Genomic DNA, 18,650 nt, shown 5'->3' with positions numbered 1-18,650 from the left:
ATGATATATTCAATATGATTGAAAATTTTAAAAGTATAAAAGAACATATAGAGAAAAGTCATTCTTCCACTCCTGTCTCCCAGCCACCCAGTTTCTCTCCCTGCTGGCAACACTGTTTATCTCTTAAATATATATTTCTCTTCTTTGGATAAATGGTTGCACACTATGTACACTACTCTACATCTTGTATTTTTTGTTTAACTCTATATCTTATAGTTCTTTTTGTATCAGTAAAGTGGGTTTTTTGCTTAATTGCTGTATAGTATTCTATTTTACCATCATTTATTTAGTGTTTCTTGATATGATTAAGGTTGTTTCTAAGCTTATTACAAACAATGCCAAACAAAAATGTTTTATGCATGCCATTCTACATATATGTGAAAACAGCTTTAAGAAATTCCTAGAGGTAGATTGCCAAGGTTACCTCTCTAGGGCTTTAAAAGTTTCTATACATACCAAGCAACATATAAGAGTGCCTATTTACCCACATGCTTGCCGAGACGGGGGGGAAAAAAAAAACCCCAAAACAAAACACCTTTACTAATCTGAAGGGTGGAAAAATGTATGAGTATTAGTATAAGTGACATTATGCATCTTTTCACACATTTAAGAGCCACTTATATTTCCTTTCCTGGGAACTATGTTTCTTGGGGAAATAAACTTCTAATTTTCCTTTTGGGTTGTTGGTCTTTTTCTAAAAGTATTGGCAGACACTTTATGTAAAGGAAATAAGCTCTTTGTGATGAGTTGTATCTATTTCTTCGCAAGTTTGCCATGTCTTCCAATTTTCCTTTATGGTAGTTTTTGTTATGCAGAACTTTTTATTTTCATGTGTTAATTTTTATTTTTAACTGTGAAAAACACATAGTCCATTTCAATTTTTAACAATTATTTTAATTTTCAGATTCTCAACCTCTGCGTAGTTTTAGCACTCCCTGAGAAATTAAACACACTCATATCCCTTCCATAAAAATGGGAGGAAAGTATCAGTAAATTCTAATGACTGACACAAAACATTTACTAGTTTCTCACAAAAATGCATACGTGGTAGTATCAGAAGGACTAATTGAGAAATTATCTTATGGGCTTCCCTGGTGGCACAGTGGTTGAGAGTCCGCCTGCCGATGCAGGGGACGTGGGTTTGTGCCCCGGTCCGGGAGGATCCCACATGTCGCGGAGCGGCTGGGCCCGTGAGCCATGGTCGCTGAGCCTGCGCGTCCGGAGCCTGTGCTCCGCAACGGGAGAGGCTACAACATTGAGAGGCCCGCATACCGCAAAAAAAAAAAATTATCTTAAAACCAACTTTAGTCAGGAAGACTTCTTCACAGACAAATGAGTGGTTATATATGTAAATCCTAAATACATTACACTATTTTCCCCCCTTTTTGGTCATGGACTATTCCAGGAAGATTTAATTATATAACTTTTAATTTGCAGAGTCACTAAAATGTAAAGCAAAATTGGTCTTAAAAAATATTGGTTTGATGAAAAGATATATTTTAGACAAATTTGGTTAGTTTCTAACTACATTTCAGCACAATCATTACTCAGGGGACAATCACTTTTGAGAAAAGGCAAACTAAAATTTAAATCAGCATCAGAATTCTACCCATAATTACCCAATCAATATTGAAGTAGACGCCATCAAGTATGCAAAGATTACAGAATTTCAGTTACAAAATTTGGAGGAAAAAAATCTTAATTATGTATAAAAACACTGACAAATTTAAGCTAGCATTATTAGCTCTAGGACAGTTCACTGCATTATTACCTTAAAAGGATGGCTAACTAGATATCAGCAGCAATGCTGTTAAAACAGTTGTTTGCTCAAAGTTGTTCCTATTAATGAAACAAAAGATTAATAGTCTCCAAGTTAAATTTCACAAAATGAAATCGCAGCCTTCTGATTTAACTTTCAGGGGCAAGACAGAGCAAAACCCAAATATCATACTTTCTATTTTTGTCCATAAACACAAATAAAAGTCAGTATCAATACAAAGGTTAACATAAGGAAATAAAAACATGATTAGTCAGGTTCTACAACATAGGATACTGCGACGTAACTCTCCTACAGTAAATTCCCCCCCCCTCCACTTTTTTGGAATAGCAGATTAGATAGTATGGTATGAAAAGCTGTTAAAACCCAAATGTTTTCTGTGCCATCTAGCAAAGAAAGCACGAGGAAGAATACTTTGCCAAACTACACCTGCTACTCCAGCCTGGACCCAGTTGTCTGATCATCCACTCAGTTTCAAGGCCTCCAAATTGTCAATCTACCCCACTCAGCCTCATCCCAAGCTTAGCTACTTTTGCATCAAGAGTCTAGTTTCCTTTCTGTCAACTAAGTCCTAATTTTCCAGAAAACTCTGATTTTTCTGCTTTCACGTTGATCCTAACCCATTTTAAGTCAAAAAAAAAAAATGCTGTAATACTTAAAGTAATTGAAGTGGACATGGAAATTAGATTACTTTAGTGTTATGAAAGATGGACTTCAAGTGCTCTGCAAATATATGGGAAAGTTGCAAGAAAACTTAGATTCTAAACCCTGCCTGGATTCCTTAGCTACTTGGTAGATTATAATGTTGCTTTGATTACTAGTCAGTACAAAAAGGTGCGTGAAGGCCACAAAACACGCGTATGGGGGGAAATGCATGGAAATGAAGATTTCTTGGGAGTTGGCCAAGGCATTTTTATATCCATAAGGACTGTCAACTTAAATTTAGTACACCAGTGATTAAAAAAGGAAAGGAGTGGGACTCTTGCTTACAACCGAGTTTGGCAGAAACACATTTGTATATTCCTCCCCTGTAATCACACCGTCCTTTAATTAAGGACAGTGAGTATGCCCACGGAGCAGAATTAATGAAAAATTTAAAAAGAATCTATGATAGAGAGCTTAACTAGATTATACAACACTCCCCTTACCCAAGCACTACTTTGTGTATCGCTGAAACATCTGAAAAATACTTTTCTGTGACTTACTAGGCTGTAGGGAATGAGGAGTTTTAGATACATTACAATTATCTCTAGTAGAATTTGTTATCTTTCTTCCATTAACTGAACGTTTCAACTGGATCTTAAAAGAAGGTTGCCAATTTTCATTTTTTGAGCCTCTCCTAGGTTTTGGATGCTCTAGATTAGTCTGTCTTTTGAAGTTTCTATCTTTGGAATTCTTCCTTTGTTCCTTTAGTAATCTGTCTGGAGGTGAGGATGTAGCACGTAACTGATATTCATCTGGGGATCCTTTTTGCCGGTTTGGCCTCATCTGTTCTTGATCCACCTCTTTCTGAAGCTGTAGTGCTAATAACCTGTCCTGTTCTTCTTGTTTATGTCTCTCAAAAAGTAGACATTCCAAATCTATCAGTTTTTGGGTAAAGTTGATTTCTGTTTCTTCTTGGTCTGAGGAAGCTTTGGGGAACATTTTTCTTCTTTTTCCAGAAAAGCATGGATCCCTGACTGCTTCAGACAAAGATTCCTGGTTTTTTCTTTTGGAGATATCTTTACTGATCAGTAGGTGAGACTCTTCATTTTCTGTCTCAACTGTGTTATTTCTAATTATCTGTGTCATATCTGATACAGTGCACCGACTCTCTGTTTTGCCACAAGGCTTAACTGCAGCTTCTCCAGAGTAGGGAACTCTGGCTTCAGGTCCCTCATGATTTATGACACACAACTCTTTTTCATGATTGCTTGGTCTTGTTTTGACTTTTCCTTCAAGGCACCATTCTTTACCACTGGCACATAACTGAGGCATAGGTGACTCCACTGAAGATTGTGCACCTTGTTCATGAACTTCAAGGCATATCTGAGGAGAAAGTGTTGGCATATCTTCCTCAATTTCTGTGTCTTGCCATGTAGGGCTCTTCACATCACTGCTGTCAGTTTCCTGTAGAGAACAGAAAAACACTGAGTGAACCAGGGGAAAACATCAAGTCGTAATACATAAGTCTAATTACACTGATACCAAAGCTGAGTTGTCACTATAAGGTAATTATTATTATTACTAATAAGATATATTAATTCTTAATAGTATTTTTATTCTGTGTGCCAATTTAGATTAAGGTATTTCTTCATTTTCACTCCCATGAAGACCTACAGTTTAAAATCCACAAACTAGTTCTATATATGGCCAGGAGCTGGCACCATGACTTGATTTCTCATCTTACAAACTTCCTCTAGCCCAGGGATTTTTAATCCCTTTTTGTGTCACAAACTCTCCTCCTTTTGGCATTTTTGTGAAGCTTACAGACCTCTTTGAGAATAATATTTTTAAACATAACAATAAATACATAGGGGGACTTCCCTGGTGGCTCAGTGGTTAAGAATCCGCCTACCAATGCAGGGGACATGGGTTTGAGCCCTGATCTGGGAAGATCCCACATGCCGCGAAACAACTAAGCCTGTGCGCCACAACTACTAAAGCCTACGCGCCTAGAGTCCGTGCTCTGCAACAAGAGAAGCCACTGCAATGAGAAGCTCACATACCGCAACAGAGAGGAGCCCTCACTGGTTGCAACTAGAGAAAGTCCGCGTGCAGCAACAAAGACCCAACACAGCCAAAAATAAATACATACATATGGAACAATTTATATTGCAACACAATTATTAAAATCTTACAATTTATGATGTAATAATGCATATCTATTAATACATTAAATAATAAGATCTAGTGGCAAGTCTAATAATTTGTAACACTGAAGGAGGGATGAGTATAAACGATATTTCAAGAGATCTGCAACAAATGTAATGTGATTAAAAACCAGTGTTATCTATTGGTGACAAAGTCCCAGGTACTGTTAACAGTATTATGGTTTACTGGTTTGCTGCCTACATTCATAACTAAAGGAAATGCCAAAATGAGAGGTCAGGTGGAAGTAAAGATAAACTTTTCCTTATATCTAGGTTCATATGTACTCTGTGGATTCTACCCACAGACCTTAGGTTAAGAACCCCTGCTTTAGCCAGTATAATTCTTCTCACTTACAGGTCTTGGGTAAGTTAAGACCTAGGATTAGTTTTGACCATGAGAAAGCCTTAAGAAGAAAGGTTTCGGTACTTCCCTGGTGGCGCAGTGGTTAAGACTGCACGCTCCCAATGCAGGAGGCCCGGGTTCGATTCCTGGTCAGGGAACTAGATCCCACATGCATGCTGCAACTAAGGAGCCAGCGAGCCGCAACTAAGGCATGCTGCAACTAAGACCTAGCGCAACCAACCAACCAACCAACCAACCAAATAAATGAAATAAATAAAAAAGAAAGGCTTCAATGAGAACTTGCTTCAAAACAAAAATTCCTCCTTGTTTGCGATCTTAAATCTGTTCTTTTACCTACTTTGCTTTGCATTTATCATTCCTCATAAGATTTTTTATGAACCAATGTAGTTTGGATTGGACAAATTCTAGGTTGCTTACCTAGTTTTGCTGTGAATATTAACACCAGGATAGGAAAAAAAAATCCCAGCCTACAATGCCTCTCCCATCAATCCTTAGTTCCAGCATAAGCCAGACCATCTGGACTTGAATTCTCCCTCTGATACCTCTACTTAAGGGACACTGAGCAATTCTCTTGCCTCTGCATGCCTCAGTTTTCTCAACTATAATTGGGCACAAGAAGGGTACCTTATAGAGTTGGTGGCTGTGATGAAGATTAAAGAAAATAAATACATTATTTGGCACATAAACGTCCATTAAATGTTAGGTGCTATAAAACCACCTAGCTAAACTGAAAAAAGTTTAGGAACCTGTGAGTAAAGGGCTAATAAAACTTCTATGTAGGAAACTGACCTTGGTGTCACAGCTGGCTTTTCCTAGTTCTATTTTCCTGGAAGCCTGATACAGGTGAAATGTCACCTGTGTTACTAGGCCACATAGCTTATGGTAAAAATGACCCTTACTGGTGAACTGCATCTGTACTAGGAGAACTAGGAGTGATCTATAAATACCTTGCAGGAAGCCAAAGCTCAGGCCTTCTGTAAGTGACTTACAACTCTTTGACTGGCTGTGTTCCTTCCCAAGACCCCTGGAAGCCACACCCATGAGTTGTTACAGTAAATAATTTACTCTTATGGGGCATGGGACTTCTAAGTCTGGGTGGTTACTACACTCCTCTGCATGGTCTCACTTCCAGGCCATCACTTAGGAGCTCTGCAGTGAGGACTCTTGCTGAACAGATACGCCTGATGTCTGATGCTACCCTACTAGCACGCTTTGTTTACCATTGTGTAATCCTTTAAGTGAAGCTGGTACCAGGGGTAGCCTATTTAGTTTTGTGAGTCTGATGATCTCGGTCAGGGATGTACAAACTACAGCCCATGGACCAAATTCAGCCTGGTGCTTGTTTTTGTACGGTTTTACTGGAACAAAGAGAAGCTCATTTGTTTATATATCGTTATGGATGCTTTCAAATGACAACAGCATCATTGAACAGTTGTGACTGAGACCATTTGGGCCACAAAGCCTAAAATATTTACTATCTGGCTCTTTAGAGAAAAGGTCTGCTGACTCCTAGCCTAAGTGAGCCTAAGGTGACTAAGAAAGGTTGTTCCATTTACTATAGTGACTTAAAAAAAGTTAGGAAACTGCAAGTATTAACATTCTATAGCATTAATAAAACTGCCAAGCCAAGAACATCTTTAGCATCCACATACCTTAGACATGGAGTCTTCCCTGTCTTCTTGTACAACTTCAGACTGTGATGCTGACCAAGGCTGAGATTTAGGTGACAAATACCTTAAAAAAAAAAAAAAAAGTTTGCCAAAATTTGAATGCTTTGAAACACAAGTGGCATGTATCCAACATAATAAAGCCAGATTAGCTATTTATGCTGAAGGCTGTCTGGCTTGCTGCTTGGCTGATTTATCAGAAAGAGTGTAATTCATCTCCCTGTCTCAGGTATTTTGGTCTATTTCTGGAGCAAAACTTAGAAGTCTGAGTATTGATATATTTTAGTGAAAAACAGCAGAAAAGGAAGTAAAAGTCAAATCTAAATTATTCCTTAATTCTCAAAAGAATTTAAACGGGTAGGTACTAGCATCAAAACAACGTAAGACTGTATACAGTCTTCCCCAAAGTAATGGAACTGACATTTCAAGTCAGGAGAAGGAATATGTTAGTTTCTTTTTAATGCCAGTAATTCTACATTTTTTATCTCTATTTGAAAAATGGTCTATGATTAGATTCTTTACCATTTTGGTATAGAGATTTTATTATATACATATTTTATATCAACTATCTACTTAGAGATATAAAAGATTTATCAATGTATCAGCATAAGAGCACATCTCTAAATATCTAAGCATCTTTAATAGGCTGTTTGCCACTAAAAATATTAAGTCTGTAATATAATGGAAAACATAAAAGAAATGGGAATAAAAGGACAGGTTATAAGAGGTTAGGTATATTTTTTAAATATTTTTTTTTGGATTTTGTTAAAAAAAATCCAAACACATACAACTCTGCTCAAAAATGGCACAAATGTTGGCTGTCTTCAAGTGGTGGTAACTTTGGGTGATTTTCAAAGAGAAGCTATCTTTTATAATTAAAGAAAACAATGGAAAAATGTCTGATTGCAAATATGTAAAATCATAAGTTCCATTGTCCAAAGCACCAACGTGTAGCATATAACATTAAAAGATCTCATATAAAGAATAAATATCCCTTATAGACAAAATAGTATCCAAACCGCATATTTAGTTGCATCAACCTAAATATTTACTCTGAGAACTTATGAGAATAAGAACTACCTCTCAGTTGATAAAACAGGAGTCCAGGTTTAGTCTCATTTTAATTTTGTTTCCCAAAGCTGAAGAATTCCTTCTGCCAATGTTAGATATTAGTAACCAAGTATATTAAAACCAACATAGAATTATTACAGCTTAATAGTTGTTCAGAAATCCATAAGCAGAAAACAAAACAAAGTGTGATCAGATACCCATCTAACATAATTGGTGAAGATTTGTGAACTCTCTGGGATATTGTTTATTTATAATAACCAAGTAATATATGAATACATGTAGGAAATATGTGTCATCATCCCTTTCCATTCCTATTTGCTTCCTCATATGTAACCAATTTTTTAAAAAATTATTTCTATATACTGCATACTATCTTTTTTTAAAGCTATCATATTCTTTTGTGATTTCCTTTTTTCACTTATGTCTTATAGATCTTTATAAAAAACTATATACATAGGCCTACCTCATAAAAACAAATAGTTTACAAGAAAATAGTTACAAAATATATGTAAGGGGTGGTGGTAGTGGTGATGTAATTAATTGGGCGATTGGGATTGACATGTATACACTAATGTGTATAAAATTGATGACTAATACATCATAGTTACAGGGAAGGAGATACTGACTGGGAAAGGATACGAGTGAACCTTTTGGAAACAGTCTGTATCTTAATCTGGAGTGTGGTTTATACATATGTAAAAATTCTCCAGAAGTTACATTTAACATTAATATATATATACTTTAAAAAGTTTTAAAATCTTATATTATCATAAAAACCCGTACACTTATCACTCAGTTTAAGGGGAAAAAAATCACTGATTTTAAAATTCTTTATGGGGCCTTCTCTTTGTGCCCCAGCTGACAGGCTACAACTATCCTAAGATGCTCTTATCTCTTGCTTTTATTTATTTATTTTTCCCTTGGTCTATTTTATTTTTATTGGGGTATAGTTGTTTTATAATGTGTTAGTCTTATGTCTTGCTTTTAAAAATAGTCTTAACACACACTAGTACCCCTAAACACTTTATTGCTTAGTACTGCATGATTTCTGAACTTTACATATATGGAATTATACTACATGTATCTTTCCACAAGTTGACTTCTTCACATGCCTTCCTGAATCAGGCATGTTTTCCTTAGCCAGAATTCATTTTCATTGCTGGAAAGTAACAGTATTCTGGTCTACTGTTGGACATGTGGGTGCTTCTGGCTCTTTACTGTTACTAATAGTACTGCTGGGAACATTCCTGCACATGTCTTCTGGGGTTTTAGTGTCTACACTCCAGTCATAGAGCATCAACCTTTTACACTCCCACCTATAGTTTAAGTGCTTCTTATCCTCTAGGATACTTAATATTGCCAGAAAGTTTAATTTTCCAATAGGGTGAGTATGAAATGTTACCTCATCATTATTTTGTTGCTGTTTTAATTGAGGTGCAATTGACATATGACATTATATTAGTATCAGGTATACAACATAATAATTCAATATTTGTATACATGAAATGACCTCACTGTAATTTTTAAAAAATCCTATTGAAGTATAGTTGATTTACAATGTGCTAATGTGTTAATTTCTGCTGTACAGCAAAGTGGTTCAGTTATACAGATATATATATATATTCTTTTCCATCACGGTTTATCACAGGATATTGAATGTAGTTCCCTGTGATCCAAGTAGGACCTTGTTCACCCATCCTATATATAATAGTTTGCATCTGCTAATCCCAAACTCCCAATCCTTCCCTTCCCCACCCACCCTCCCCCTTGACAACCGCAAGTCTGTTCTCTATGTCTGCCTCACTGTAATTTAAATTGAAATTTCCTTGATTACTAATAAAGTTCAATCTTTTCACATGTTTTGGCCTTCAGCTTTCGTGTTCTGTGATGTCAAAAGTTTTTGCCTCTTTTTCTGTAGTTCTGTCTTTTTCTCACAAATAGGTGGGTATTCTTTAATAATAAACTTTTTCCAGTAAATAAGTTGAAATATCTTCTTTTAGAGGGCAGCTTATCTTTTCATTCCCTAAAGGTATTTTGATAAAGACATTTTAAATCTTATTATAGTCTATTTGGTTTGCTCCTTAAAGCATCCCTCTCTACAGATATCCTCCTTTGTTATCTTCCTAAAGATTTATTTTATGTATATATGTATATATTTACATATTTGCTTGCTTACTTATTTACGCATGCTGCGCTGCACGGCTTGCTGGATCTTAGTTCCCGGACCAGGGATTGAACTCGGCAGTGAAAGTGCCGAGTCCTAACCACGGGACCGCCAGGGAATTCCCTTGTCTTTTTAATAGGTCTTTAATTCGCCTTAATTTTTATAGATAGTATGAATAGAGGTCCAAGCTAATTTTCCCCACATATTATCCACTGTCCCACAGGCATTTATTGACAAGCACCTCCTTTCCCCACTGACCAGCAACGATGACTACTGTGTTGGTTACCCAAAGTACCCCAAAACTTAGTGGCTTAAACCAACAAACATTATCTCATAGTTTCTGAGGGTCAGGAATTCAAGAGAAGCTTAGCAGGGTAGTTCTGGCTCAGGATTTTCATGAGGGTCCAGTCAAGATGTTGGTCAGTCATCTGGTCAGTAGCCTGACTGAGGCTAGAGGATCACCCTCCAACAAGGCTCACGCACAAAGCCTATTCTGGAGGTCTCACTTCCTTACTGGTTGTTGGCAGAAGGCCCCAGTTCCTTACCATGTGGGACTTTCCATAGGGCTGCTCACAACATGACAGCTAACTTTCCCAGAGCAAATAATCCAAAAGAGAAAAGTCACTTTAGGACTTAGTCTCTGAAGTGTACAATGTCCCCCTCTCTGAAGTGTACAATGTCCCTTCTGGTAATTCTATGTGTATACTTAAGTCCAGCTCACATTCAAGGGGAGGGGAATTAGGCTCAGCCTTCTGAAGGGAGAAATATCAAAGATTTGTGAACATATTTTAAAAACACCAAAGCTAGGGCTTCCCTGGTGGCGCAGTGGTTGAGAGTTCGCCTGCCGATGCAGGGGACACGGGTTCATGCCCCGGTCCAGGAAGATCCCACATGCCGCAGAGCGGCTGGGCCCGTGAGCTATGGCCGCTGGGCCTGCGCGTCCGAAGCCTGTGCTCCGCGGCGGGAGAGGCCACAACAGTGAGAGGCCCGCGTACCGCAAATAAATAAATAAATAAATAAATAAAATAACCACTTTAAAGCGTACATTTAGTACATTTACAAAGTTGTGCAACCATCACTTCTATCTAGTTTGTTGTTTATTTTTAAGAATTCTTTATATATTCCAGAGACTAGACCTTATCTGTTTTTAACTTTGTGTACCTTTAACCCACCAGTTTCTCCAATTTCTACTTTTAAATTCATCAGTTTATTCTTATATTTCTAGTAAAGTTTTATCTTTATATATTTCAAAATATATATTTAGATTCATGAGTTATATCCTTTATGCAGAATAGTATTATATCAATATGAAATATCCCTGCTTTTCTTTTAATGGTTTTTCTCGACTTCTACTTTGCATTATATCAGGCATTAACAATATTGATGTTACACGTCTATTTCTTCTTTTAATAGCAACCACCTCATTTAATGCTGCCCTCTTCCCATCTATCTCCATCTCCCTGTCCCAAATTTCCACCATCTAAAATCCTAAATTTCTATGAATTTTGAAAGGAAGCAAATTACTTGCACATACTCAGCTGAATCAAAAGCCCTTACATGTTTTTGAAGTCTAGATTGTAGTTGATAAACTTTTTCAACTACGAATTACTATGGAAAAGCTTATATCCTCATAGAGTCATCAACTCTTCCTGCTGCTAAGAGGGGCACTCTGGGGCAACTAAATTCACTCCACTGTTGACTACCTGACTCATGTTTTTTGTACAGTGGGGAAGAAATGTAATATATAAACTGGGAAAAAGAGGGTGGGGTAATGATCTAGATGCCAAACTGTAAACTCCTTCAATGAGGATGACCTTATATGGAACTAGATTCTCACTTGAATCTAAATCAAGAGAAAAAGGAAATGGGAACAACATGGAAATCCTGAGCAATGAAGATAAAAAAAGGTTTCACATCCCTCTTCATGCTAGCCAGGAATCTAAGCTATGTGAGCATCTCTCTTATTTTCACTTTACATCAACCTCAGACCATCTGGAGGGTTTTCATGCAGAGCTGATGGGCCAAATTTTGATATAGCAGTAAACTATATTCACTTACTTCTGAATATCTCCAGTGTTCGTTTGTTTGTTCTTACTTTTCTTCTGTGACTTGGTTGTGACTGGATCAGATTTTTCAGAATTCAAGGGCAAAGCCAAGATACTTCCCTCACAGAAATTGTTCTTCAACAGCAGAAAAAGCATAAAACAATTTTAAAATAAAATAAGCTATTAATCAATTCAGAATCCACAATAGAATTTTTCAGGAATTATTAAATTCTATATATCCTTTGAATAATACTGACCATGAAAAAAATTAATATAAACAAGATAAAGTTTATCTAAGTTGGTCTAAATTGCATTTTTACTCTATATTATAAACACAAAGAGCATGATGGTACTAACCTCATTAGCTGATAATTTCTGCTAACTTTTCTAATGAATAATTTCATATTTATAACTACCGTAATCTGTAGGGAAAAATTCAGAGCTGTGGCTATACCTGGTATAAAATTTATTTTACGTTAAATAATTTAATTTGGGGATTTAAGGGCATACCAATAAATATCATCAATATTTACTTGCTATCTCATGGCAGTCTCATAAGTTTCTTACTACACTATTGGAAAAATTAATATACTTGGTGGTGGTAGACATCTGGCCTAGGACGACCAAACTTTTACAAGTAAATGAAAAACTATTTTAAAGTATCAGTAGATCTGCTCTTATAAGCCCATGTGAAAACACGAAGAATTAAAACAATAACTCTTGAAAGACAAAGTTGACCCCAGATTTTCCTCTCTGATATATTTTCTCTCCTATCCCATTTGTTATTCTATTGATCTATGTCTTTTTTTTTTTTCTTGGCCACGCTGTGCAGCTTACAGGATCTTAGTCCCCAACCAGGGATTGAACCCAGGGCCACGGCAGTGAAAGTGCCAAGTCCTAACCACTGGACTGCCAGGGAAGTTCCATGGTCTATGTCTTTTATTTAATTTCTCAATTGTGTACTGCTCCAAAGCTATTCCACTTAAATTTTAAAAGGAAATATATTTTTTAAAAGGGCATATAGGGCTTCCCTGGTGGCGCAGTGGTTAAGAGTCCGCCTGCCAATGCAGGGGACACGGGTTCGGGCCCCGGTCCGGGAAGATCCCACATGCCGCGGAGCGGCTGGGCCTGTGAGCTATGGCCGCTGAGCCTGCGCATCCGGAGCCTGTGCTCCGCAATGGGAGAGGCCACAACAGTGAAAGGCCCGCGTACCACAAAAAAAAAAAAAAAAAGGGCATATAATCTAAAACTTGGGTATATTATTATGAATGGCAGGCCTCTCAAAAATGGGGGAAAAAAACCACAACCCAATTCTGGATATACTTCATTTTGGTAAGTATATTTTAAGATATTTGTTGTTTGAAAGCAGAGGAATTGTTTTTAGAGGCTCTCAAACCTGAATGTACATCAGACTTCCCTAGATGCCTCTGGGAGTGGTATTCCTTAAATCCCATCCCCAGAGATTCAGTATTTTAAAAGAACTACAAGTGATTCTGCCAGGTTCTTTCAAATCACTGGGTCCCACTGTATCCTTTGGTCTTACAGTATGTGTTTTATCATCCTTTCTTTAATTCATTGTCCCCTGGGCAGTAATTTAACTACAGCAAGATAACAAAATCCAGGGTTAATATGTTATTTAAGAATTTAGGGACTTCCCTGGTGGTCCAGGGAAGCACAGTTAAGACTGCGCTTGCACTGCAGGGGACACTGGTTTGATTCCTGGTTGGGGAACTAAGATCCTGCAAGCCACACAGCGTGGTCAGGGAAAAAAAAGAAGTTAAAAAAAAATTTAATGTGCTTCAATTTCAAAAAGTGATCTGCATCCATACAATGGAATATTTTGCCACTCTTACAAAAGAATTATACACTATATGTAGTAATATAATAGGAAAAATCTCTAAGAAATAGCGAGTGAAAAAGGTCAGGAGAAAAACAGTGTGATTCACACATCCTTTTTAGGTAAAAAAAAAAAAAAGTTATAAGAAACTGTTAATAGTGCTAACTAACCTTTGGGGAAAAAGACTGATGTAATGGAATAGGAATAGGAGTGGAGAAGTGGGGGGGGGGGGGCGGGCGGGGAATGGAGCTTTCATTTTCCACTGAATAGCTTTCCTGCATAACTGAATTTACTAACAACATACAAAAATGTTTTTTTTAAAGCATACTTGGATTAGAGCAAATATATAACAGTATGCCAAAAAAGTTTTGCTTTAAGTAGAGCAAATATGTCAGGAATAGTTTCTAGTTATGGTGAATGCTTCCTTTTTTAGATTGTTCAAACTCACATAGTCAAAGCAATAGGAATGTAAATACTTCAAAGTTCTTTCTTAAAACTTACAATATTAAGGCTTAGCTTTCTTGCCAGCTCTTCATCGCTTTTCAGTTGTTCTTCCATCTCTCTTTGCCTTTTTTCTGCCTGTCTCTTTTCCTCTTCTTCTTCCTCTGCCAGTAATCTCTGTATGTATTCTTCACTGGCTTTGTTTTCTTCTTCCTCATTGGCTCGTCGCTCTGCCTCCACCTTAAAAATGATTAATAAAGAACAATCCTTCTCTGAACTTTTTAGTATACTTGCAATATTTCTTTCTTTTTTTAAAGATTTAATTTTATTTATTTTTGGCTGTGTTGGGTCTTCGTTGCTGTGTGCGGGCTTTCTCTAGTTGTGGCGAGGGGGGGCTACTCTTTGTCATGGTGTGCAGGCTTCTCCTGTTGTGGAGCACGCGTTCTAGGCATGTGGCCTCAGTAGTTGTGGCTCGCGGGCTCTAGAGCGCAGGCTCAGTAGTTGTGGCGCACAGGCTTTGTTGCTCCACAGGATGTGGGATCTTCCCAGACTAGGGATCGAACCTGCGTCCCCTGCATTGGCAGGTGGATTCTTTCCCTCTCAAACACCCGGGAAGTCCCAATATTTCTTAATAAGAATAGAAAAATTAAAAAAAAAAGAACAAATTGGCAGGAATTAAAATTTCTCAAATGAAGTACAAATCTGGAGAGGCAAATTCCTGTAGAATAGTTCAGGAAGTCTCCTTCAGGAAGCCTTCCCCAGTCAGTCCAATGAAACCTTGATCAAAGTCTCATCCTTCCACATTTCGGTCCTTATCACATTTTCCATTACACTGTCACACATTTCTGGAAGTCTTTCTAGGTGATACTTTTCCTCAGTTAACAGAAAGCCATGTTCTGACTAATTTTGGCATAGGTTTCTGAACTAAACCCTAGCAAGGGAATGGAAATGATAAAAACTGACTTAAACCAAACAGTGTCCTTCCCTGAAGTTGGGATGAATCCCCAAACACGGTGGGCAGGGGTGAATAGTTGCTGAAGAAACAACCACAATGGTCATTATATGATTTACAGATGAGGAAAGACACAGAAAAGCTTTCCTAGATCAGAAAGTGATGTAACTTTCTTTTCTTAGCTCAGTAACTGGCAGCGGGGAGACTCAAACTCAGCATCTAGGACCTAAGGCCATGCTTGTGGGCATCTGAACTATACTTCCTGAAAGAAATAATGTAACAACTACTTTAGACATCTAAAGAATTTGACTCAAGAATAAGTCCTTGACCCAATTCAAGTGAAGGTGACATGAGTAAAGGTTTGTTAAGGAACTTTTAAGTCTTCTTGCTCTTAAAGGAAAGCCACTGGAAGAGACAGCTGGTTCTTCCTCTGCATACTGTTGTATATGCACCTGAGGTTCAGAAATGTGCAGCTACCTTGTTATTAGCCTGAGGATAAAGCCAGCTGACAGAAGTTAGCAAAGAAATGGAACTAGAGCTCTGGATGAAACCGACCCTGAAGCCCCTATTAACCTCTGGAATTCCAGTGAATTACAATTTTCTGTCACCTGTACTCAAAAGCATCCTGAAAAAACCTGTTCTCACTATACTGTTGTAAAGATTAAATTACTCCTTACTTAAGGAACTTCCCTGGTGGTGCAATGGTTAGGAATCCGCCTGCCAATGCAGGGGACACGGGTTCGATCCCTGGTCTGGGAAGATGCCACATGCCACAGAGCAACTAAGCCCGTGTGCCACAACTACAGAGCCTGCGCTCTAGAGCCCGCATGCCCTAGAGCCCGAGCACTGCAACTACTGAAGCCTGCACGCCTAGAGCCCATGCTCCACCACAAGAGAAGCCTGAAAACCACGAGGAAGAGTAGCTTCTGCTCGCCACAACTAGAGAAAGCACGTGCGTAGCAAAGAAGACCCGACGCAGCCAAAAAACAAATAAATAAAACCCTTACTTAAGAACATCGTCTAGACAATATGCTGACAATTAACTATCATAATTATTTACTAGTTCTTCTAGAGCTCTCATGGTCTAATACAGTAGCCACTAGCTACATGTGGCTACTGAGTAGTTGAAATGTGACTAGTCCAAATTGAGATGTATTATAAGTACAAAATACACAATTGCACACTAAATAAGAATAAAAGTCAATACTTTCTATACTGATTACATAATAAAATATTTTAGATATACGGGATTAAATAAAATATACATAAAAATTAATTTCATCATTTTTTAAAATACTTTTTAAAAATATTTATTTATTTTGGGCTGCGTTGGGTCTTCGTTGTTGCACGTGGACCTTCTCTAGTTGTGGCGAGCGGGAGCTACTCTTCGTTGCGGTGCGTGGGCTTCTCGTTGTGGTGGCTTCTCTTGTGGCAGAACATGAGCTCTAGGGTGCATGGGTTTCAGTAGTTGCGGCACATGGGCCCAGTAGTTGTGGCTCGCGGGCTCTAGAGCACAGGCTCAGCAGTTGTGGCACACGGGCTTAGTTGCTCCGCGGCATGTGGGATCTTCCCAGACCAGAACTTGAACCCATGTCCCCTGCGTCAGCAGGCAGATTCTTAACCACTGCACCACCAGGGAAGCCCCTCATCTGATTTTTTTTTTTTAATCTTTAAAAAATGTGGCTAATAGAAAATTTTCAATGATATATGAACCCACACCATATTTCTATTGAACAACACTGCTCTACATTAATCAGGGTAGGGGGAGTACTAGGGCTTTCCTAGTACTAGTGAAGTTCAAAGGCCGTAAGCACCACTCCCTCTTTTCATATTTAGGTACTTCACAATTAGCCCTTTATGCTTTCCTCACCTAAATGCATTGTTTGTGCCCCCCAAGCTTCATATATTGAAGCCCTAACTCCCAATGTGATGATATTTGGAGGTGGGGCCTTTGGGAGGTAAGGGTCATAAGGGTGGAGTCCTCATGAAAGGGATTAGTACCCTTAGAAGAAGACACACAAGACAGATGATCTATCTCTCCCTTCCTCTCTCTATCATGTGAGAATACAGTGAGAAGGCAGCTGTCTACAAGCCAGGAAGCAGGCCCTTGCCCAATACCAGATCTCCCAGTACCTTAATCTTGCACTTCCTAGATCCAGAACTGTAAGAACAAATGTTTGTTGTTTAAGTCACCCAGTCTATGGTGTTTTTGATATAGCAGCCTAAATGGACTTAAGACACCCATAATCTACCACCTTTTTCTCATCCTTTATGCTCAAAGCTTCCCGGAAATTAAAAAAATTTCCTTCATACTTAAATGCTTACAGATCACTATCACATAAGAAGAGCATGTATAAATAAATTAAAGCTAGTTTTAAACTATTTTGAACACATATAAAAAAAAGAGCCTTTATAAAGCACATTAAAATTATTAACATTTCAATATATACTATTTATTTACATAAGCACATAATGTAAACACAGCAGAAAAATCTTCCAGAAAAGAGCAACTATTTAGTACTTACCTTGCTTATCTCCTCTTCATATTCTCTTCTTAATTCCCCAGGTTTACTTAATAGGCGAACTGGCTGATAGTCATCAACTGTTTCAGATCAAGAAAGAAAATTATATTATAGGCAACACCGAATTCTATGGCTAACTTTGATCTTCCACTAAACCTATATTAATATAAAAATGCAAAATTAAAATAAACATACAATTATTAACAGATATAGCAATATTTTTTTAATGGAATTCCATTTTAAAAGAAAGGCCAGGACTTCCCTGGTAGTGCAGTGGTTAAGAATCTGCCTGCCAATGCAGGGTACATGGGTTCGATCCCTGGTCCGGGAAGATGCCACATGCCATGGAGCAACTGAGCCCATGCGCCACAACTGCTGAAGCCCGCACGCCTAGAGTCCATGCTCCGCAACAAGAGAAGCCACCACAATGAGAAGCCTGCGCACCACAGCAAAGAGTAGCCCCCACTTGCCGCAACTAGAGGAAGCCCGTGCACAGCAACGAAGACCCAATGCAGCCAAAAAATAAATAAATAAAATTAAAAGAAAAGAAAAGAAAGGAATCTATGTTCCCTGGAATTAACCAAATACAAAAAAAAAAGGTCAGGGACTTCCCTGGTGGTGCAGTGACCAAGAATCTGCGCTCCCAACGCAGGCGGCCCAGGTTTGATTCCTGGTCAGGGGAAAAGTCCACATGCTGCAACTAAGAGTTTGCATGCCACAACTAAAGATCCCGCATGCCACAACTAACACCTGCCTCAGCCAAAAAAATAAATAAATAAATAAAATAAATAAGTATTAAAAAACAAAAAAAGAGGGCTTCCCTGGTGGCGCAGTGGTTGAGAGTCTGCCTGCTGATGCAGGGGACACGGGCTCATGCCCCAGTCCAGGAAGATCCCACATGCCGCGGAGCGGCTGGGCCCGTGAGCCATGGCCGCTGAGCCTGCGCATCCTGAGCCTG

General features: G+C 38.2%; 1 protein-coding gene across 2 annotated transcripts in view; it reads right to left on the bottom strand.

Annotated features, from left to right (window-relative positions):
* Positions 1-872: 872 nt before the first annotated feature.
* The window catches only part of RNF168 (ring finger protein 168), a 40,138-nt gene continuing 22,360 nt past the window's right edge, over positions 873-18,650 (bottom strand). For both annotated transcript variants that reach the window (XM_082654244.1, XM_082654245.1), the window contains exons 3-7: positions 17,696-17,772; positions 14,279-14,458; positions 11,954-12,075; positions 6,646-6,727; positions 873-3,886 (exon numbers count right to left, since the gene is read on the bottom strand). In XM_082654244.1, the coding sequence (XP_082510370.1) occupies positions 2,933-3,886; positions 6,646-6,727; positions 11,954-12,075; positions 14,279-14,458; positions 17,696-17,772 (1,415 nt within the window). In that variant the 3' untranslated portion in view covers positions 873-2,932. The remainder of the gene's footprint in view (positions 3,887-6,645; positions 6,728-11,953; positions 12,076-14,278; positions 14,459-17,695; positions 17,773-18,650) is intronic.

This window comes from Grampus griseus (genome assembly GCF_964374135.1).
Source record: "Grampus griseus genome assembly, chromosome: 5".
Classification (NCBI taxonomy): Eukaryota; Metazoa; Chordata; class Mammalia; order Artiodactyla; family Delphinidae; genus Grampus; species Grampus griseus.
Note: the sequence above shows the minus strand (reverse complement) of the source record. Positions and strands in the feature narration are given on the sequence as shown.